Source organism: Mya arenaria, chromosome 2 (genome assembly GCF_026914265.1).
Source record: "Mya arenaria isolate MELC-2E11 chromosome 2, ASM2691426v1".
NCBI lineage: Eukaryota > Metazoa > Mollusca > Bivalvia > Myida > Myidae > Mya > Mya arenaria.
Genome location: NC_069123.1, coordinates 59,405,328 through 59,429,528, shown reverse-complemented (window position 1 = coordinate 59,429,528; position 24,201 = coordinate 59,405,328). Strand labels below are relative to the sequence as shown.

Here is a 24,201-nt window from a genome sequence, read left to right as displayed (position 1 = left end):
GCAACTCCGTTCGGTCTTTAACGGATATTGTGACTGGTTCAATATTCACGCTAAGCATTGATATTCACGTAAAAAATAGAATATTTAAAGATGCCATTTCATAAAGAATTCTTTGAGCAATTTCGTACTAAGGATAGCTTTTATACTTATGAAAATCAGAGCAGTTATACTTATGAAAATCTGTTCTGGTATGTAATTGCTCCTTGGATTCTAGATAAAATAGCACCCACTGCATGGGCTAAATGTTTACTATTTAAACGGTAGAAAAAACAACAACAATATTTCTTTATGATTCGGTATGGCAAGGAAAGAAAACACTTTATATGGCTATATTACTAATATAATATCCTAGTATTTCATTTATAAATACACATATAATTACAGGTATACATGGTAAATGAATTCCAATTTGAATTCAACTTCGGTGATATTGCCATTTTAGGGAAATCGCCCGAGGAAGTCCAAAACCGTTTAAACACTCTTTACTCGTATTGCAAAGCATGGGGATAAAATGTAAATATATCAAAGACGAAACTAATGGTTTTTCGTAAACGGGGTGGAATACGTCGTAATGATCGAGCGTTGGACATATAATGGCGTACTATCGACGCTGTTGATAAATTACACAGGAAGTTTTACATTGAATCAAGAGCATTTGGTTGGAAAAGCCCTTAAGGCTATGAATACTTTATTATATAAATGCAAACAATTCGACGTTAAACCTAAAATATTTTGTCAATTATTTGATTCTTTTGTTGGCTCAATATTGAATCATGCCTGTGAAATCTGGGGTTTTAGCAAGTCAAAAAAAATAGAACGCATACATTTAAAATTTTGTAAGCGATTGTTACATGTTAAAATAAACACATGTAATGCTACTGTGTATGGAGAACTAGGTAGATATCCTTGAAGACTATACATTAATATATATGTTAGAATTATTAGATACTGGTTTAAGATTTACAACAGTAATAACATTATAATAAAGTCCGTGTATAAACAGGCCATTGATGACTGTAATAAGGGTTGTATTAACTGGGTTACTAAGGTTAAAAAACTGTTGAATGATTATGGTTTTGCATATGTATTTAATAACCCAAATATTGTACACGTTAATGTATTTATAAACGAATTTAAATGTAGAATAATAGATACATTTAAACAAGAGTGGTATGGTAATATTAGTAACTGTTCTGTTTTTGGATATATATAGAATTTTTAAAACCTCCCTTGATTATGAAATATATTTAGATTTAGTTCCAAAGAATTTAAGTTTATACTTTGTTAGATAGAGAGTTTCTGGACATCCTTTAAGAATATAAACAGGACGTTATGCACGTAATAATATACCTCGTAACGAACGATATTGTTTATGGTATAATAGTAGGGACATAGAGTATTAATATCACCTCATATGTATTTGTCAATGTTATCGTCAGTTACGAAAAACTTATATAAAACGATTCTACTATGTCAATCCATCTGTATTCAAATTCCATCAAATATTTGTATCATGTGATAAAAGGAAGTTAGGAATGTTTGTAAATATATAAAAGAAGCATTTGTTATACGCAACTCACTTGTAAATAATATAACTTAATATAGTAGTTACGGAACTTTCCCTCACTACCAAAGTTAACATAATACTTATTTTGTATTCAATTTACATAAACGTTTTGACTTCATTACATTCTATTTAATAATATTATGTTCTAAAGTTTAGATACGTGACATATATATAAAAAAAAACTATATGTATTACGACGATGTAATCTTGTATAAGTCGAATAAACTGTCTGTTCTGTTCGTTGTATAATATTACAATCCATCTCAATCTCGACACATGAATATACCTTTGTATCATCGGCGAATACTTTCACTGCGGATGATACATATGTTAAGCCTCAGGGATGAGGAATAAAATTGATCCTAACACAGATCCTTGAGGTATTCCGCTCACTACTGACTTCCTCTCTGATGTTGTTTTTCCTATTCTGACTGACTGATGTCTATTAGTGAGAAATGCTTTATTTCAATACAACAACTAGCCATGTATTCCTTTGCTGTTAAGTGACAATATCTAACGCTTTTGCAACGTACGACCCCCTTCGATCATCTATGATAATATAAAACAGATATATTCAGCTGAAGCAGATTTTTCCTAACTTATTCAGGTATTACAACTATATACCATAATGCATTTCATTTTAATTTCTTCTCCAAGTATAGAGGATTTTCAACCTCTTCATTTGTGAAAACAAAACAAATGAACCCGTTAAAAAGCCTATATTTCAGCCCATTGTCACTAGTTAAGTGTCCATGTCCCTAATATTGCACAATTGTTTTCCCAAGATATTTTCGTTTTTCACATGTACGACGGCTGATAAAAATGTGATTTTTTTATAACTTTAATATAAATGCAATAGTCTAGGAAATTCATATTCTCCATTCTTGATGTTTAGTCTTTTCTCTACAATTTAATAAGTTTGCCCAGCTACTTGCAAGCAAGAGCATTATTGGTCCCAGATTCTAGTAAACTGATGCCACTTTAAAATGCATGCTGGCTAATTCAGATAAATTCCCGGTAATTATTTGGACAAGAAAACTACATTCAATATTCTTAAAATAATTGGTCAAAGCCTCATCATCATCATCATCATCATCATCATCATCATCATCATCATCATCATCATCATCATCATCATCATCATCATCATCATCATCATCATCATCATCATCATCATGAGTGTCTTTAATATATAAGTGTACACATTCATAGATGATAAATGAAAAATATTACTTTTAAAACTTAAATATATATGAATGAACAATTACAAATCTTTATTTCCAATAAAGGGAGATCACTGCGTAGAATATTGATAGCCGCCATAATAAAACATTGACTGCTCGGTGTTTTTGCAGTCTCGTTCTGAAACCTATTAGCGTATGTATCAAAATCATAGCGCAATTAGCGCAAAATATTGCTTTAAAAATGATATTTGAAAAGTGCATCCGTGTTATTAAGTGGTTGTAGTATATGGATACAATTTTGCAATATGTGTTGCATTTGTTTCTAAGGGAAAATAAAGATGCCAACATTGACCTACTTTCAATAAAAAAAACATTCGGATGAATCAGAATTTTCGGATAAAATATTTCTTAATTCTTCCCGTATTGTCCGGCAGATGTTAATCAATTTCAACTACATAGGAAATTTTCTGATTTTTTTTTTATTTTGTTTCTGAATCATTGTTAATAATGCATACCTAATTAATAATGGATTAATTAATGCATCAAATGCACCTTGTCCAAATATTTGTACGTTTACAGATTTTTTCCCCGATTTTTGATATGGCAAATCATTCACGTACAAATTGTTTATAACCAAAAGTGGGTAGTTATTCCGATTGGGATTCAGGGTTAAAGCATATTGCGTCTATGGAATATCATAAAAACAAGAAAATAACCAGATAATATTTTATATTAGTTCAGTACAGAAAAAAATAAATTTGCAACAAATTATTATGAGTTTGATGTTTTACTTCATTTCATACTGTCAAAACATAACGATATATACATGAAGGGCACCTGCAAGGCTGAGCTTCACAGTTTTACAACAATTGGAACACTTCGGCCATGGCCAAGTTGTTACGATTATATTTACAAGGTCTATCTCCAAGCTTGCTGGAGATGGTCAAGTTTTTATGGTTGGCATAATTGTTGTCTGTGTCGGTCAAGTTTGGTTTTATAGGAAAGGTAAATCCTGTGTTTTAATGCATTTAATGCTTGTTTTGTGCAAAATATCTTTGCACTTACATGGTCAAATATAAATATTAACCAAATATAAAGTACTTCTCTAAAATTTAATACAATTTCAATATTTTTAAAAAAAAAACCCTGTTTTTGCACAAACCCGTTTAGACGTTAGGGATAGGAAAAATCCCGTATAACATGTCTATTATTTTGACTACAAATGCATCTGACTGGCCAAGGCTGGTAAAATCTTACGGCAAATAAATTTTCCAATTTTACAAAACTGTTAGCCACAAACTTTCTTTGCATTGTAATTTGTACATTATAAAAGTAAAGGGCATTCAGAAAGTACTTTTTCACTATATCCTTCAAGTCTTGATCAATTTGAAGATTCCAAGCACAGGTCTAGTGGGCCTTAAAAATTGAGTTCTTGCACACTTAAATCTACAATTATACTTATTCTGGTTATTATAACTCTGTAATTATACTTGCGTGGTAAAATATGCTCCAGTTAACATTTGAGGCTGGTCCATTCCTTTTTAGCAAAGAAAAATCACAGTTATTGGATTAGGTTTGCATGATGTTGGTCAGGCGTAATGGCGCCAGCCAGGTGGTTTCTTATGAACAGCTTTGATTAGAAGTGATTGTTTTCTTTTAGTTTTACTGCCAAATATAGTCTGTTTTCCTTGGCTACAAGCTTCCATTTTCCCCCTAAAAATAATTCACTTTTTTCACTACTAACTAGTTGCATTTTATTGAAAATTTGAACATGCAAACCCCTTGGTTAAGGTTTTACGTGCAAACACACATAAATACACAGGTAAATATCTCAGCAACTACTTGTAATTGAGACTTGATACAATGGTACTCAACCATCCAACCTACCTTATTAACCAAGTTAGATATCTATAGTTTGCATTTAATGCAAATAATAGGCCTTTATTATTTGACTTAGAAATTCTGGTTAAGGTTTTGCGTGCAAGCACACATAGGTTAATATCTCAGCAACTGCTTGAGGTATTGCATTGAGACTTGATACAATGGTACTCAACCATCCAACCTACCTTATTAACCAAGTAAGATAACTCTAGTTTGCATTTAATGCAAATAATTGCCCTTTATTATTTGACTTAGAAATTTGGTTAAGGTTTTGCGTGCAAGCACACATTGGTTAATATCTCAGCAACTACTTGAGGTATTGCATTGAGTCTCGATACAATGGTACTCAACCATCCAACCTACTTAATTAACCAAGTTAGATAACTCTAGTTTCCATTTAATCCAAATAATTGCCCTTTATTATTTGACTTAGAAATTCAGGTTAAGGTTTTGCGTGTAAGCACACATTGGTTAATATCTCAGCAACTACTTGAGGTATCGCATTGAGACTTTATACAATGGTACTCAACCATACAACCTACTAAATTAATCAAGTTAGATAACTCTAGTTTGCATTTAATGCAAAATAATTGCCCTTTATTATTAGACTTAGAAATTCTGGTTAAGGTCTTGCTTGTAACCACTTTTAAGTCAATACCTCAGCGAATACATCATGGCTTGCATTGAAACTTTACACACAGGCTCCCAACCATTTAACCTTCTTATTTAATCAAGTAAGATAACTCTTTCTCCCACCTCAGATAAGTAGATCTATTAATTTAACCATGCTAGAAATTCTTACCTTGCCCACGGGCGAAAATAAAATGCCCGTGTGGAACTTCTTTTAATGGTCACCACATTGTAATTACCTCCCTTGTTGAAGACTGTCATCTGTAGCGCATCATGGAAACCTTGTCTTGTGGCAATATTTAGAACGCTAGTTAATTATTTCTCGCTTCAAATGTCACCATAAAACAGATTTCACGCACCTTTCAAGAAATAATGTTTCACTCTTTATAGAACTATTTAAAGACCGATCAGACCATTTACATACTCTGAATCACTGCGCGAATATCCATGACAACCACGAATTATCGCATATCCGTACGCAATTATTTTCACTAAGCACAAAAGAGTTCCAGCAAAAAAATACATTTTTACTTAATTTTGTTTAACTGAGGTGGGAGAAAAAAAATCTACCATAGCCGCTCGTGTAAGATAGGTTCAACCCGACCCTCGCGCAGAGTGTTTTGCGGAAACTCGGTAAACCTCGTTTCCGCAAAACATCCTACGCTCGGGTCTGAATGAACCTATCTTACACTCTCGGCCATGGAAGATACTTATAATCCTTCATATTATATAATTTTTGCCCCTTTATTATGCGACTTAGAAATTCTGGTTAAGGTCTTGCATGTTAGCACTCATAGGATAATATCTCAGCAACTACTTGATGTATTGCATTGAGACTTCATACAATGGTATTCAACCACCCAACCTAATTGAATAACCAAGTTAGATAGCTGTATTTTGCAAATAATGGCCTTTTATTATTACACTTAAAAATTCTGGTTAAAATTTTGCATGTAACCACATTTATGTTAATATCTCAGCACATCATGTATTGCATTGAAATCTAATCTAACAGTGATCCATGCATGTTTCGCCAAAATTTTTCAATTCTTACACTGAAAAGCGGCGGAATAGTCGAGCGCACTGTCTCTGTGACAGCTCTTGTTATGGAAGAAATTTCCATTCTATATTCGCTCAGGCAGGTAAACTTGGCATTGATTTTGGGGTTTTTGGAAATAAGTTATAGTGTTGAAACTTAGTGCATAGTAAGCTTATCGGTATGTAGACTTACCAAGTACATTGGGATTACATTTAGGGTCAGTAGGATCACGGTGAAGGTGGCTGTAACTTAAATGGAAAAATGATCTCAGGTTAATCCCTTTTGTAAGAATTAACATAGTGATAAATCTTGTTTTGTAGGATGCTTATGATGAGACAACATACCTTTGGACTGCTTTTGTGCAGGACACTGCTTGTCTGTTACTAAAGTAGTAAAATAGTTTCCACTTAACTTAAAAAAAGGATATATGTATGGTGAGGAAATTTGTTGTGTTGGAACATCACATAAAGAGATCTACCATGAGATTGCTAGTTTGTGTTTATGAGATCAAGGTCAATGTAGCAGTTACTAAATGTTGAAAATGGTTGCATCTCAATTACTTAAGAATTGATGAAGACATAATTTCCAATTGGTTTCGGGGTCAGTGGGATGAAGGTATTAGAAGGTAGATTATACCAAAACTAAAGAAAACATCTGTGTACAATAAATCATTGTAAAGAACCTTTACATGAAGTTGTAGTTTGGGATTGTATGTGGGCTCACTGGGGTTGAGGTCAAAGTCATTCATAATGAAAAAGAGTTAAGAATAACAGCAGATATAATTTGATATTAATAAGGCACATGCCAAACAAACCTTGGATTGCATTTAACTAAATTAACAGATAACAGAAAACAGTTCTGGTTCAATAATTATAGTTTGATGTGTAGTGATTTTTGTTGGAAAATAGCAAGCTGTAGATAGTTTTTGGGGTTGGTACGACCCAAGGTGAGGTAAACTCAAATCTTAGATGAACCAAATGAACCAATGTTTCTTATTGCACAAAATAAAAAACCTGGTTTCTTCGCATTGCAGCGTTTTTAGTTATTTATTATTTTGTGATATTTGTAGTCAAAATAAAAGGATCCATTCTGTACAGATCTAGAAGGAAAGAACACTGAGTGAACTATTTTTTAAACTCAACACATCTCTGACCTAACTCACGCTGTTATCTTAACTTTATGTCCTCATAGAATAAAACAGACACTCACAGATTGTCATGTACTTATTGATAAGAATTACAATTATGCATGTAGTGCATAGAAATATTATAAATAAAATAAATGCATACAGATAAATTGAATGATGGAGAAAACCAGAGATTTGATGCACTGCATTTTATTGTTATATCCATTTAAAAATGATACAAACTAAACTAAGTAGATATGTTTGTTAACTGCTTTAATAGGATGTTCCTTTTCATTTTTAACTGTAGGCTGTTTTTTTTCCAATTTGCAGTAACTGTAAAGCTTTATGCATATTTCTTTCAGGCTAATTAATTAAAATGCCAGCAATAAAACTGAAGAAGGTGACAGCTGAGTATTTAGCAGAGAAAGAAAAGAAAGAGGCTGAACTGCAATCTAAAGAGAAAGCAAAGAAGAGCTTGGAAGATGTAGCATCTGAAGAGTCAGGGGAGGCAAGTGGGGACGGAGACGAAACTGAAAAGAAGGGAAAAAACTTCCTGGATGTGGAAATTCTGTTCGATAAGAGGAAAAGAACACTCCCAAAAGCTGAACAAAATCTTATTGAATGGTAATATTTAGTGCATAAATATATAAATACATGTACACAGTCTTTGTAATTAGTCTTTTGAATGTAAAATGCCACTAATTCAAATGTTGAGTAAGCTCTTAAAGCATTTTACCAGTGCTGATCTTGCGGACTTGTATTGACTTTGACCACCATGTTCATATGTTTATATCTGTAACTTGTCTGACTTTTGAGATAAAACAGTTTGCGATATCTGTTGTGGTAGCCATGATGTCATTTGGTCAGCATTATTGTTGATGTCTTGCAAAAACCTTGAATGGTTCCATTCCATAATCCATTCAATATATTATTATTAATCTTGATACAAATGTTTATAACAATTAATGTGCACATAATATTTAGCAATTCAACTTAGTTTTGCACACAAAAAACCCATGCATATAATTAGTTTTAATTGAATGATACATAAATAAAACTCAAACATCATGCATCTGGTTTGATAGGCTGGATACCAATTTGGAGAAGAAGGAGGGTGTATATCTGCCTCTGATGACCCTATACACATACTACTCTGAACTCGGCCAGATGACAGGCAACAGTGTGGTCGACACACCCGTCTTTCAAAGGGTATTTAATCTCTTTCATGTACATCAGTGTTTTATTACAAGATATTATCAATGCAATGGATCATGTGTTGATTTATGAACTTAAAAGCTCAAGCTTTCTTAGCAATCATTGAACAGTTAAATAATAAAATGTTTTGAAGAAATATGATACCATTTGAATTCATACATTTATACCCAGTTGTGTGTTTTTTCTGGCTGGCAACTGAAAGTGACAACTATCTATTTACATCAATTATGAAATTGAAGGGCTTCCAAGATGCAGAATTTTTTTAAGCAAAAGAATATGCGATGTAGGTGTTATTTCTGCAAAAAAAGTGCTTGCTCATGTACTGTGCACAAAATGTTCTTAAAGCTGCATCCTCACAGATTGTCAATTATTTTTTATCTTGAAATGAGCAATTTTCTGCTTAAATGTCTGGAAACCAGTGATAGGAGACTGCTGACAAAAGATTAGATTGCAGTTTTCAAATTTAAGTCAATAATTTGAGGTTTTGTGTATTTTTTTTCTTCTAAAAGCGTTAGTTATGATTTTAAGCCCTAAAACATACATTTTCGAAATGTAAATATGACAAGTGCAATCTGATATTTTGTCATCAGTCTTATATCACAGGTTTCCAGACATTAACACAAAAGTTGGCTCATTCAAATAATAAAAAAAAAAGATTTGTGCAGCTTTAAAAATGTCAAAATGGTCAATATATTAGAGTGCAGCTTTAAAAAATATTGTTTAAATGTTTTCTAAATTTCAGTATCTGAGGGAAAAGTTTGGTAAATTCTTTGGTTTCCAAGACAGCTCGCCATACAAAGTGTTGATCAAAGAGAGAAAAGAGAAGAAAAAGAAGGTCGAAGGTGAAACAGCTCAGATTAAGATTAGAGAAGTCATCAAACAGGCCCTTGAAGACTTGGGAAACTTTGTATCCTTCATTCATGATTGATTTAACTGAATTCTGCATTGTTATTTTTTTAGCATAGTTTTCGGTATACTGCAAGGTCAGTGCTGTTGTTTTCACTGAAGTGATTTTGGTCAAGGTACTTGTAAATACTGCATTGACCAGGCCCCAATATCACAAAATCAATCTTTTCAATCTGAACGCATTTAAATGTATTATAAGATAAACTGATTACATTTTTCTTATGACCTTAATATTTTTATAAATGCACTTAAAATTAGATTAGATTATGTTGATTTTGATAATTAATTTAAAGAAATTAAATTCTGTAGTAAAAATTGTATTTAAGTACAATTTATAATATCTAGTTATTCCTCATGCTCTTTTTGTTTTAAGAGTTACGTTTTTCAAGAATAATGACCAAATATGTAATACATATCATATTAAATGGACGTTTTAAAAAAGTAAAACATTTATAATTTTGAAAAATGCCATGCTATTCTGTGACAAAAAGGAGTTGAGATAGAAACTCAGAGACAACTGAAGTATTCTTGTGATATTGGGGTCCTTCAAAATTATAGATGTTTTACTTTTTGCTACCATGAAAACACAACTTAGTTCATTTAAAACTATTTTAAATAGTTTACATTGTTGAAGTAAATATTTAAACAATTTATTGAATGTGATTAAGTACTGAAATAAGAATTTAAGCCTTGACGTAAAACAGAGAAATGGCCACTCGTTCAAGAACATAAGCAGGGCCATAATGCAGAAGTTTCCAGCTCAGAGGGTGGATATCTATCCCAAACGCCTGAAAAGTGCTTTAGAGCGAGGCCTTTCTTATGGACATCTTGAGCTAGTAAGTTTAGAGTTCTTTGTGTAAGATAGTGTGCTTAAATACAAGGTATATTTGTCTTGCATGTCTAACCTGTAACATCTTCAAAATAAAAACCACTGCTTAAAATTGGTTCATAATACATGGAAAGTGAAGATGAAGATTCATTTATCAATGAAGATAAAAAGAAGATATTTAAAAAGAAGATATTTAGGAAGCAATGCTTTCCTTTAAAAATATTGAACTGTTATTGACAATTGTTACATCCATTACATTTTGACGAAACAATTGTGCATTTAGATGCGAGGAGTAGGCATGTGTGGGTACTATCGGTTACCAGGGGAACCAACAAAGGAAGAACCAGAGAAAAAGCCAAAGAAAAAACCAGAAGAGGAGAAAAAAGTACTTAGGTTTATCATTGCCCATGTCATTTTTCAAAAGATGGTAAAAAATATATTTTTCAACAGTTGTTTGTATATTTTACAACAGTTGTTTGTGCAGAATATGGGTTGTTAAACAGTATTAAACCAAGCTCTGACTTTCAAGCCCTGGGGTGGTATTCAATATAAAACTTAAGTGTGGTCATACATCATTGACCGCATTTACACTGTTGGTCAGTTATTCATAACAAGTAATATGATAAGCTACATCATTCTTTGATCCAATTAAGACCAATATTGAATACCAGCCCTGGCCACAATTTCCCAAGTTCCATGTTTCAGGATTGTGCTAGCTCAATATTTTGTTTTGGTATAATGTGTGTAATATTTACATTCATATTGAGTTTTTGGAAATTATATTGATGATAATCATGATAAACTAATTGTTATAGAGTAATATTGCGATCAAGTAAAAATTTGGTTCAATGAAATAATCTACTTGTACTTAAGTAGTAACACTTAAGAATTTTTGAGAAATGTTTGGCCTGCTGGTTGATCTTATGTTTCGAATAAATTTAAACTACCCCCTGGGTTTGATATTTGCAAACTGAATGCCATTAGCTCAAGATTAAGTCATGATATAAAAACATGCATGTGGCATGGAAAATAAACAGTTGTGTGTTTTTCAGGATGGTGAAGATAAGAAAGATGCTGAGAATGGGGAGGGAGAGTCGAGCAGTGGCGGGGAGGAGAAAAAGGATGAGGGGGAGGATGGAGAGGCGAAGGAAGGGGACAAGGATGAAGAGAAAGACGAAGGGGAGAAGGCCACGGGAGAACAGGAAGAGAAACCTAAAAAGAAGAGGAAGAAACCAAAAAGTAAGTTAAGGAAGGCTTGGACAGTATTAGGACTTTCAAAGATGACAGTCTTAAGTTCAAGGTTTTGGATGGCTAGAATAGAAGTTCATCGCATTATCCAACTTTACATGACTCAGATTATTATTTTTACCAGTGATATATGATACAAAGAATGGTTTTGCAACACATTTTGAAATTTTCTTGTAGTTGGAAGATTTTTATGATTTGGCAATTTGGTCTACTAACAAGACCCATACTAGAAATTGGTTCTGTGTTATCAAAGTTGTTTTCCATGTCATAAATTTAAATTATTGTCCTTTTTTAACTTAATAAATTCTGTTTGAGATTTTGCATGTACTGGTAAACATATTAAAGTCAATATCTCAGGAAATTCATCATGTATTGCATTGAAACTTTATACAAGGGCTCCCAACCATCCAATCTTCTTAATCAAGTTTAATAACTCTATCTTGCATTGAATATAAATTTTACACCTTTATTATTTGTCTTAGAAATTCTGGTTAAGCACATTTAAGTCAATAACTCAGCAACTACTTGATGTATTGCATTGAAACTTTAGACAAACAAGTATGTGAACTCTAATTTTGCATAAAATACAAATTAAGCCCATTTTATTTTTTTACTTAGAAATTCTGGTTTAGACTTTGCATATTATCTAATTGTACAGGGACAAATGCATGTTTCACCAAACTTTGCAATATAAATCTTTAAAATGTCATAATAGTCGAGCGCGCTCTTTCTGTTACAGCTCTTGTTTTGTTTACATCTTTGGGTTCACCCTGGAACCATGTTAATTTCAATTTTCTAAATATAGAGCAATTTGTTTGAAAATTACACATTTGTGATTTCTTTAGTTAAAGATAAGTAAAATTACAGTAACAAGCTTAAATGATCAATGAATAAACATGTGCAGATGTTAATTAATTGATGACATGTTTCAAATGATTATCCCTTACAGAAAAACCTGTAGAGGCCTGGGTACGATCAGAACTAGAGAGACACAGCAACCCACAAAAGGTTGAAGACGTCATCCCGTTAGCCATCACATACCAGAGTGACCCAAAGCAGGCATCAATGACCAAGATTAAGGCGTACATCCGCAAGTTTTACCACACAGAGGTGGCACCAGAGAAGCTGAAGCGCGTACTTGACGAGGGTGTGGCGAGTGAGACGTGGGAGAATGTTGGGGGGAGCACCTACCATCTCCTGGTTGATACATTCACACCCAGTCGCAGTATGAGGCTTTCTTACATTGTGTAGCATAGTTTTTAATTTTGTATGAGTTCAGTTAAACAATCCTGTTTTCACTGTCAAGCTTGATTTTTATAATTTTCACTTGGGTATACCTTTTTATACCCCCCAAAACAAAGTTTGGGGGGGGGGTATACTGGAATCGGGTTGTCCGTCTGTCCGTCTGTCTGTCCGTCTGTCCGTCCGTTTTTTTTTTGTCCGGGATTCATCTTTGTCGTTATTGAACAAATCTTTTTCAAACTTTCAAATATTAATGACCATGATGTAAACCTGTGCCTCCATGAATTTGGTGGGAGTCACATGATCCTGAGTGGAGTTGTGGCCCCTTAATGAGTTAAATTGGGTAAAATTAGTTTTGTTCGTCCTACTCCTTCGTCATTTTTGAATGAATCTTTTTCAAACTTTTAGCCATGGTGAGAACATTTGCCCCTGTGATTGTGGTTGGAATCACATGATCATGTCTCCAATTATGGCCCCTGAATAAGTTAAAATAGGCAAAAATTATACAGCTTTGTCTAGCCTAATCCTTGGTCATTTTTTCTCATTTTTTCTATAAATCTTTTTCAAACTTTCAGATGTCAATGACCATGATATGAACTGTTGAATATGTGATTTGGTGCACCTGTATTAATCAGAATGTTTGCATGGCCTTAAAAAGACCTTTAATTGATTTTGTCCTTAAAAAGACCATCAAAAGTCCTGAAGTTAGGTGCATACAGGCCTTAAATTTGTTACAATATTCGCTTTGGTGGCCTACTCCTTTGTCATTTTTCAATATATTTTTCTCAAACTTTCAGCTATCCATGACCATGATGTGAACCTTTGTATATGTGATTTTGTGCACCTGTATTATTTCCTTGGTACTCATGTGTGGGGGGGAGGTGGTGGGGGTGGGTAAACAGAAATTGGGTTGGCAGACTGTCAAATTCGCCCGTCCACCTTCATTTTGGAATATCCTGTCAGGAGTCATGACCCCTTTATGGTGAAAATGAGAGAAACAGGTTTGTTATCTCCCCTGAGGTGGGTGGGAGTGGGGTAATATTCGCTTTGGTGGCCTACTCCTTTGTCATTTTTCATCATGACCCCTTTATGGTGAAAATGAGAGAAACAGGTTTGTTATCTCCCCTGAGGTGGGTGGGAGTGGGGTAATATTCGCTTTGGTGGCCTACTCCTTTGTCATTTTTCAATATATTTTTCTCAAACTTTCAGATATCCATGACCATTATGTGAACCTTTGTATATGTGATTTTTTACACCTGTATTATTTCCTTGGTACTCATGTGTGGGGGGGTGGGGGTGGGTAAACAGAAATTGGGTTGGCAGACTGCCAAATTTACCCGTCCACCTTCATTTTGGAATATCCTGCCAGGAGTCATGACCCCTTTATGGTGAAAATGAGAGAAACAACAAACTTTCAGATATCTATGGATATCCATGACCATTATGTGAACCTTTGTATATGTGATTTTTTACACCTGTATTATTTCCTTGGTACTCATGTGTGGGGGGGTGGGGGTGGGTAAACAGAAATTGGGTTGGCAGACTGCCACATAACTAAGGCCAGGGCAAACAACCTAGACAGGGAAGGGTTGGGGGGTATTCGTTAGCCTTTGGCTTACAGTTCTAGTCTTTGAATTGATTTGATGAGAATGAAGGATACAAATTGTAATGGCTGACAAATGTTAGTTAACTAATTAGAGCTATCAATGGTTGTATTACCGGGTAATACCCCCACCACATCACCTTCTTGGAAAAATAGACTTATCCTGTACAGGATGGACGGGACATGGTTGTTCCTATGTAGCCAGCCCACTGCCAAGTGGTGGGGGTATAACATTCATTATTATGTCTCCTCCCATCAGGGCTAAGCAAGAAAAAAATGAACCATTTGATGTTGTGCTATCTGCCTGGATGTAAGGGTGTAACAAAGTTTTTTGCACAAAATCTCCAAAACTGCTGGCGGGAATTTTTATGAAACTTCACAGGAATGATAAGTTCCAAGCTTAGTTGTGCATACACATCAGCATGTCCTGCTCAAGTAGGTTTCACAGTGTTATGGTCTTCTGATTTCTGGTCTACACATTATTTCCAGAACATTATCACATGGATTTCTTTCTACCTTGGCACAGTGACTCAACATTGTGAGTAGTTATGAGTTACATAAAAAGTTGCATTCAAGGTTATTGGTGGCCATATTCAATTTTGTTGAGCATACTTCTTCTACAGTTTATGCTGCATCTTCTTGAAACTTCAGAAGTTCACAGAAATAATCTTCATGAGCAGTGCTTCACCTGATTATTTTTTTCTTATCAACTTGTGGCCGACACACTGAATGACCATATCTACCTGAAAAACCTGAATGCCATAGCCAGTGGTGTCATTCCTACATACTATAGTTCTCATGATTTGACATATCTGGCCATTTGACGTGATATATATATTGACATTAAAATTCTTACTGATGACTACTAGTTGTGTAATTTGTGAAGTTACTGTACTGTTGGCATATGGAGGAGGTAGACATATGTTTTGCAACCAAACTGTCTGCTTTACCATGTCCTGGCTGTTGTCATGCAGGAGAGATTTTAAAATGACTTGGCAAATGTGTTCAGTAAAGACAAAGTGTCGAGTGCAAGACACATGACCCCCACCTCAAGGTCACGGTCACACTTGGGAGTTTAATCATTATGTAACTTTGTCATGGAGGGAGGGATATTAAAATTACTGGTATATAACTTTGTCATGCAAAGAGTGATTTTAAAATTACATGTGATTGGTACATAAAGCCAAAATGTCACATACAATACCCATGACTCTTCCTAATAGTTCAAGGTCACACTTGGAGTTTAATCATTCTGGAATGCTGCATATATACATATACAGTATAGTTGGCTGTGTCCAGGTTGTGACTTTGTCATGCACAGAGCCATTTTAATATTAGTTGGCACATGTGTTCCATACATAAAGGTGATTCAAGGTCATATTTAGTTTAATCATTCTGGGAATGCTTACATCTTACAACACCACCTTCAAACTTGATGTCAATCATCAAAGGGGCCTGCATATGGTTCAAGTTTATGACTGGTCTTCCTGAATTAAGGCATATTAGTAATTTCATAATCCATTGAACTCAATGACATTTCCAAGGCATTTGTCACATCTTTGAAAGCTCATGTTCGAAAATAGGACACAATTTGGCAATTAGAGTTTCAATTTACAACAACATGAATCTATTGTTGTTTAGGTGGAAAGTTAGCTGACCAAATAGCCCAAGCCATTGTTGCCTGTAGTGAGCCCAAGATAGCGTCGGCTGTGATCATCAAGAAATACATCAGCGAGTACCACCCCAAGTTCGACATTGATAACAAGGTCCACCTGTTCAAGCACGCTATAGAGAGAGCCTGTAGCAAGGGGAAAATCAGGTGCCCAGTTTGTTTCTCACAATTTACTGTTGATTGTTTAAAAATAATGTGATTCTTTAATAGTTACCATTCTTCATGAATTGATCATGATGCAAAATAATAATCTACAAAGGTGATCAAATATTGTCATGATAAAATAATATTGGCATAACTTAACAATTGCAAGCAAAAACATGTTAATTTACTATAATCTATTATTAAAATGATTATTTAAACAGTTATTTCGGCAAATAGCTGTTGATTGCTTATTTAACTGTTTATAATGTTTCAAGGATTAATTAAGTTAAACTTTAAACAATAGTATATTATTATGCTTTTTGTGGTGCATTTAAGAAAAAAAATGAAATGTGTATTTTTTCTGTATATTTTTTCTTCCTTTACTACATTACTAGAAACTGTCTGACATGACCTCAAGATATAAGGCAAACATATTATTCCATTAGCACTTAAACATTTTATAAATAAAAGGCTGCATATTTCCACAGGCAGTTGAGTGGCATTGGATCAACTGGGTCGTTCCAGCTGGTTGACCAGTTTTATCCATCACCCGCCATCTTGGCCGGGTACACGTCGGATTCTGAGGACGAATCTGCCGCTGATGATGAGGCAGAGGAAGTGCAGGAGTACGTCCCTCGACCAACCAAAAAGGGACGCCTAGCTATAAAGGACAAATATGTCCCTGCGCCAGTTAGCAAGCGGCCCGCCCCTGGGGCTAGGGGAAGGTCCAGGGAAAGCAAGTCGAAGGCCAAGAAGTGAGTTGCAGAGTTTGTCATATGGGCTCTTCCGTTCTCTAGACACTCAAAACAAGTCTCATTAATCCAATATTTCAGTACCATTTAGCCATCATTTACTTTCTTACCATAAACAAACCACTGACTGAACATGAAACTGTACTTTCATCATTTTGGCAATTTAACAAAAGTATTATGTATGCTCATACTGAAGTTTAAAGTAAGTAGTTCATATATATTAGCAGTGATTTTTTTTTAAATTATTTTACCGCCTGTGCCTTACAAATTGGGAAAAAATGTCGCCTTTGGGAAAAACACAAAATCAGGCCAAAATAGCTTAAATGATGGCAAATTTACATGTTTCAACTTTTTTTATGCATACATTATGCTGTGAAGAAGTAAGTATTGTCAAGATTTTGTTTATATTTCAAGATATTCATTGCCTTTTTATTCATTAATGTAATGAACATTTATCAAATTGGGAAAAATATATAAAATTTTGGGAAAAATGGACAGTTTTTCACAAGGGAAAAAAATCACTGATTAGTATGTAATTAATTGACATTAATATTAAGATTAAATTTAATGATTTGTTCACATTTTTGTTACAACCACCAAATGGACAGAGAAAGAGAAACCAACAGTAAACTTTATTTTCAAACAGAAATTTCAGATAAATAGTTCTTATAGTTCAATTTAAATACCTTTAATACAATTCAAAGTCCAAAAGTTTACAAACTATCTTCACTGAGCCTGGTATTTTAAATGTACACAGATTAAAATCCATTTGAAATATTGCACACTCTATATGAGCACTAGTTAAACCTAACAACACTTTCATAATAATCCAAATAAAATGTTGTCATGTATTCCTCACAGTATGATTGAATAAAATATAAGATTTGAAAAATGGTAGCACTAGTGAAACTTTTATAGAAACTTTAATTTTAAAAACCCAAGATGAAAGAAGTTTGCCCTAATATACCAAATAAGGTTGTTCCTGAACTTGCTTCTAACATCCTAAAGACCTTTCTCTCAAAGTCTATAAGAGTCTAGTTTATTCTAAAACTTTTATACATGGAATAAATAGAAAACATTTTAAAACATTTTTAAACAAATCCTGATTAATGCAGGGGTTAAACATAGTTTATTTTAATGAATCTATGTCACCTAATAATAAAACTAGATAATTAAACAATGAGTGTTGAAATACATACATGTAACAATAGACAATGAAAACATTTAAAATAACCATTATTTATCAATTAACCTTGACATTTCAGGTATGTTGATGTTGACAGTTCAGATGAGGAAATGGCCACATACACACCACAACCATCGAGGAGCAGGGGAAAATCTACCGGCTCTGCTAAAGCTAAACCGGCCCCAGCTAGCAAAACAGCTGCAAAAAGTACACCAAAGAAATCAAAGGCAAAACCATCTCCACCCAAAAAGGCACTTCCATCAACAGACCGCAAGACAAGAGATAGGGTCAACTACCGAGACGAAGATTCCGACTTAGAGAACCTTGATGACTACACTCCACGCCCGAGCAAGTCGAGGGGAGATGATAAGACTGTGGTTAAGCCTGCTCCAGCTAAGCCGAAGGGAAGACAGGCAGCCAAGAGGCTTCAGATCGAGATCTCAGAGGATGAGTTCAGTGAAGAAGAGCAGGAGGTCACGCCTTCTCCACCTAAGAAGGCAAAGACAGAAGCAAAAACACCAACACCCAAGAAAGGGCAGAAAAAGGCCGCAGGCTCAGCAAAGAAAGGGAAACGTAAGCGATAAGAAAATCTGTAATTGCTTCTATAGCTTTCATATTTGGCGCGAAATCTCAAATCATTAGAAACAGTTGCCATATCTGTTTGGGCTTTGTATTTTGCTGCAACACTTTGTAAATCATATACTTCCTTTTCAATCTGGGTTTTTTGTGGGGTGGGGCTAATTTTTGTGCCCATTTAACTATACTTAAAACATTAATGATAAACAAAAGTTTGGGGGGAGGGGGCTTATTTTTGTGCTGATTTGAATTGAACTTGTAACATTAATTATAAACATATGTTTTACCTAAAACCAATTTCTTTATACAGTTGCAATATGGTGTCTGTCAGAGACTTATCATTTAGATTAGATATAAGTTTTATTTTAATACTGTGTTCAGGTAAAAATGTGTGTTCAGAAAATAAACACAGCACTCTACCATTCATTTTGTTTTCATCCTTGTATAAATGTTTTCAACATTTTCATACTTTAAAGAAAGATGCCTGTTTCAGTAAGACATAAGAAATTAGAGAGGGTTGTGAAACATGACTATACATGTCAAAATTGTAGTTGGATTTTAAAATTTGTTTAAGAAATTTCACTTAAAACCTACACAAGTAGGCTCCCTGATATGTGCGTAAAACACATTCCTCATGCAATCATTCATTTCATTCTAAAGGTTTAAGATATACACATTCCTGGACAGAGGAATGAATGAAAAATAGTCCATGCATACAAGTACCTATACAACCCACATGTTGATTACCCATACAGCCTACATGTAAAGGTACCCATATAGTTCACATGTATAAGTAACCATACAGCCCACACATACAAGTACCCATACATACCATGTGTACAAGTACCCATATACCGGTAGTTCACATGTACAAGTAACCATACAGCCCACACATACAAGTACCCATACATACCATGTGTACAAGTACCCATATACCGGTAGTTCACATGTACAAGTACCCATATACCGGTAGTTCACATGTACAAGTACCCATATACCGGTAGTTCACATGTACAAATACCCATACAACCCACACATACAAGTATCAATGTAGTCCAGATGTACCTTTACCCATACAGCCTACATGTACAAGAACCCATACAGCCCAGATGTACAAATACCCATACAGGCCTCACAAACAAATACCCATACAAACTACACATAAAAGTATCAATGTAGTCCAGATGTACCTTACAGCCTACATGTACAAGAACCCATACAGCCCAGATGTACAAATACCCATACAGGCCTCACAAACAAGAACCCATACAGCCCCCATGTATGTGTACCCATACAGCCCACATGCACAAGTACTCATACAGCCCATACATACAAATACTCATACAGCCTACACATAAAAGAATTGATGCAGTCCACATATACGATTTCCCATACAGCCCAAAATGTATGCAAACCCATACAGCCAAAAATGTACAAGTACCCACACAGCCCACAAGTATGTGTATCCACACAGCCCACTTTTATGTGTACCCATACAGGCCACTTGTATGTGTTCCCACACAGCCCACATGTATGTGTACCCATACAGCCCATATGTATGTGTACCCGTACAGCCCATATGTATGTGTACCCGTACAGCCCATATGTATGTGTACTCACACAGCCCACATGTATGTGTACCTATACAGCCCACATGTATGTGAACCTATACAGCCCACATGTATGTGTACCCTCACACCCCATATGTATGTGTACCCACACAGCCCACTTGTATGTGTACCCACACAGCCCACTTGTTTGTGTACTTACACAGCCCACTTGTTTGTGTACCCACACAGCCCACATGTATGTGTACCCACACAGGCCACATGTATGTGTACCCACACAGCCCACATGTATGTGTACCCACACAGGCCACATGTATGTGTACCCACACAGCCCACATGTATGTGTACCCACACAGCCCACTTGTTTGTGTACCCAAACAGCCCACTTGTTTGTGTACTTACACAGCCCACTTGTTTGTGTACCCACACAGCCCACATGTATGTGTACCCACACAGCCCACATGTATGTGAACCTATACAGCCCATATGTATGTGTACCCACACAGGCCACATGTATGTGTACCCACACAGCCCACTTGTATGTGAACCTATACAGCCCACATGTATGTGTACCCACACAGGCCACATGTATGTGTACCCACACAGCCCACTTGTTTGTGTACTTACACAGCCCACTTGTTTGTGTACCCTCACACCCCATATGTATGTGTACCCACACAGGCCACATGTATGTGTACCCACACAGCCCACTTGTATGTGTAACCGATCAAGTTTTGTTTCACAACCTCTCTAGTATTTTAAATCTAAGAAGAACTAGAGTATATTTGTATGTTGTATGGAGTGTTGTAAGGAGTATTGTATAAAACATGTTGATGTTAAGATTATTAAAGAAAAATTCTTTTTAATCTCTCTGTTTTGAAATGTTATCAAACTTATGTAACAAAGTGTAAATCATTTGATATTATTTTTATTTTATTTTTTTGTTATGATTAAAACCTTTTCAAACCACATAACATAAAAGCTTAAGTAAAAATAAGTATAAAATTGATATTTTCTTAACAATCGGGCTAGATACATTTTATGGTGTGTTCATTTGTTTTAGCCACCAGTTAGTCAGGTCGTCAAGGCTCCAGATAGGCAGCATTATCATGTACATTTTAACCCTGGCTGGCCATTGGTAGTTCTATTTTCATTACAGTCCTCATTTTTCATTCAATTTTTGTGCATTTGTTAATGTCTTATTACCCATGTACATACAAATTGGTATGCTCTTTGCTAAACATGTAGTGCAGTGGTAAAAAAGTGTAGTTATAAGTTTGTATATTTCTCATAAGAAAATGGTACATATTGTGCTTTTTGAATGTTTCCATAATGCTTTAGGAATTTTTACTTTTTATGATGACATGGAATAGTCTCACTGTGAAGTTTTGTTAAGTGTTGTTCATTTTAGGACATTGGTTATAATATTTTTTCATTTATCTTGATTTTATGGTTTTGTTACCGCAATAGAGGCAAGGCACTGGTGAATTTGAGCTTATTATAAGCTGGTAGTCATAATCGTAAACAACAGGACTTCCAGCTAAGTTAATTCAGGCAAAGTACTAGTAATGAGTCTTATCAAAAAAATGATGAGTAGACAAGATTTATAAAAAAAATTTGTTTAATAATGCCAGTACAATGTTGGGCTTTTTTTACAAGAACTAAGGATTGTCAGTCTAGTGCCAGCCTCTGCGATTTTTGTCACTGAAAGTGACTGCATTTCTTATTGTTTATAATTAAGATCATATATTTTTGTTTTTAGTTTAGTTTGTATAACAAGCCATTACTGATTGAAATTGTTTTCGAAATTTTAGACCACAATGTCTTTTAACATGTCTATGTATACTTGAATAAATATTTAGTGTATCAATAATTAGAGTTGTTTTCATTTTCCATTCAGCTCTACCTTGTAGAAAGCAGCAAACACATGTCACGTTGCAATAAAAATGGGTACATGTGGAACAATATTTGCTTCCAGCCATTAGCAACACAGAAATAGCTGGGCTTTTTTCTACTCATACACATTAATAGGTACATACTTTACTGGTAACTAATTTCATCTGTTTATTCAGTGCTAGTTAAGCTTACTGCCAATGGAACAGCTGTCATAATGTTCATTGAAGTCAAGAAATAAATTGCTACAATTATGTCCAGGCTGAATCTTGACCATGCAGCCATATAGGATTTAAAAAAAACACATTTCCTGAAGAAGGTTGACTATGATGGCCGCATGTCATGCACAAGACCCGAGTCTGCACCTTAAAGGTTAAGATTACATCAGGTTAAATGACAAAATGAATACTTTTGATAGGACTTGGCTGGACTGAATCTTGTCCGATCTGTACTTTCCCATGTACCGGTAGTTTAGGATTTAAAAAAACTTGCCTTGAAGGTTGAGGCTGGATGTCCTGCACAAGACCAAGGTCTTTGCCTCAAAGCTCAATGTCAAACTAGATGGTCAAAGGTTGAAATGAGTTGTGTTGATTTGACTGAACCTTTCCAGGCTAATGAAAAATTGGGTCTGTAGGTTTTAAGTTAACCAAGCATTACAAGATTTCCAAAAAACTTGAGATTAATTGTTTGACGATGATGTTGTAAATCAAAAGCACACGTCCCAGGTATGTACCTTAAAGATAAAGGCCCCACTTAAATGTCAACATGAGGAATGTTTATAGGACTGGTCTGGACTGAACCATGTCTAGGCAGTATCTTGATCATGCATTATAGTATTTTCAAAATAATTGCCATAGAGGATCACTATGATGATGTGGAATGATTACAACGTTATTCCTCAACTCAATGTTATTCTGTGTTACATTTGTATGGAGGGGCATTATGTCTGTGTCAAAGGCTCTTTCACCGTATACAAATAGCCATAAACTCTTTCAAATAATCCCAAAATCATGTCAAAATATTTTTATATGTTTGGAAGATCCCTCTGCTTGGCTTGGCTTAGCTTTCATTCAGGCATGACATGGAAAAAGCTTTTATAAGGGAGAAGTAATAATTCTAGTAAAGATTGAGAGTTTAAACATGTAAAATGCAAAGGGTTAACAAATTTTCTGTCCTTTAATTTACCTGTACTGTTCGATCCTAAGTTTCATGTGAAGACATAAGAATCTGTAATGTCATAGTAACCTCATAGGTTTTGACCAACCATGACCCATATCTAACATAACATAACATGTGATGTTGCATTGGAAATAAAATTATGGCATAGGCATGCAATTAATATCTTGGTTTAAACTGAAGAATTAAACTATGGACAAGTTCAAAGTTTTTGCATGATTGACTTTCAAACTATCAAAAGACAAAACAATAAAGCTGGAGTTTGGGGCCTTGCTGTAGATGCGCAGTCTACTTTGCAATATGTCTGCCAAGTTTTATCCGAATATCTATGAAGGATTTGCCAAGGATTCACTGCAGCCAGCCACCAAGGCTATCGGTTTGTCTTGGAAAATCAGATCTAGCTGATATACCATATAAGCACTTTTTTCTTTATTTTGTTTTTGGCTCAAAGAAAATTATCTGAATACCCGGTTACACAGTCATACGACGAAAATTATCTGAATACCCGGTTACACAGTCATACGACAAGTACGGTAAGTCCCTCCATCAGTTTACCTGTTCCAAAAATACAGGCATCATGTTAATCACATGCGTTTACAATTAAGGGGTTATTGGTTCAAGGACTTTCGCATGGATAAGCTGTACTTCACCCATCATCGATTAAAATATCTCAGGCCCTCAGTTGATTAATCCAGATATCTTTGTAAGATGAATTGACCTACCGTAGCTTATTGCCATTGACCTTCAAAGGAGTTTAATCTGCA

General features: G+C 34.8%; 1 protein-coding gene across 1 annotated transcript; it reads left to right on the top strand.

Moving 5' to 3' along the window:
* The first annotated feature begins 2,906 nt into the window (after nucleotides 1-2,906).
* Nucleotides 2,907-22,241, top strand: LOC128218063 (heterochromatin protein 1-binding protein 3-like). Its single transcript, XM_052925592.1, has 11 exons — nucleotides 2,907-2,944; nucleotides 7,790-8,051; nucleotides 8,513-8,636; nucleotides 9,385-9,549; nucleotides 10,253-10,384; nucleotides 10,661-10,762; nucleotides 11,430-11,616; nucleotides 12,575-12,850; nucleotides 16,112-16,289; nucleotides 16,775-17,041; nucleotides 18,304-22,241. Exons 2-11 carry the CDS (start codon nucleotides 7,804-7,806, stop codon nucleotides 18,806-18,808), a joined length of 2,184 nt encoding a protein of 727 aa, XP_052781552.1. The 5' UTR covers nucleotides 2,907-2,944; nucleotides 7,790-7,803; the 3' UTR covers nucleotides 18,809-22,241.
* Nucleotides 22,242-24,201: the final 1,960 nt, after the last annotated feature.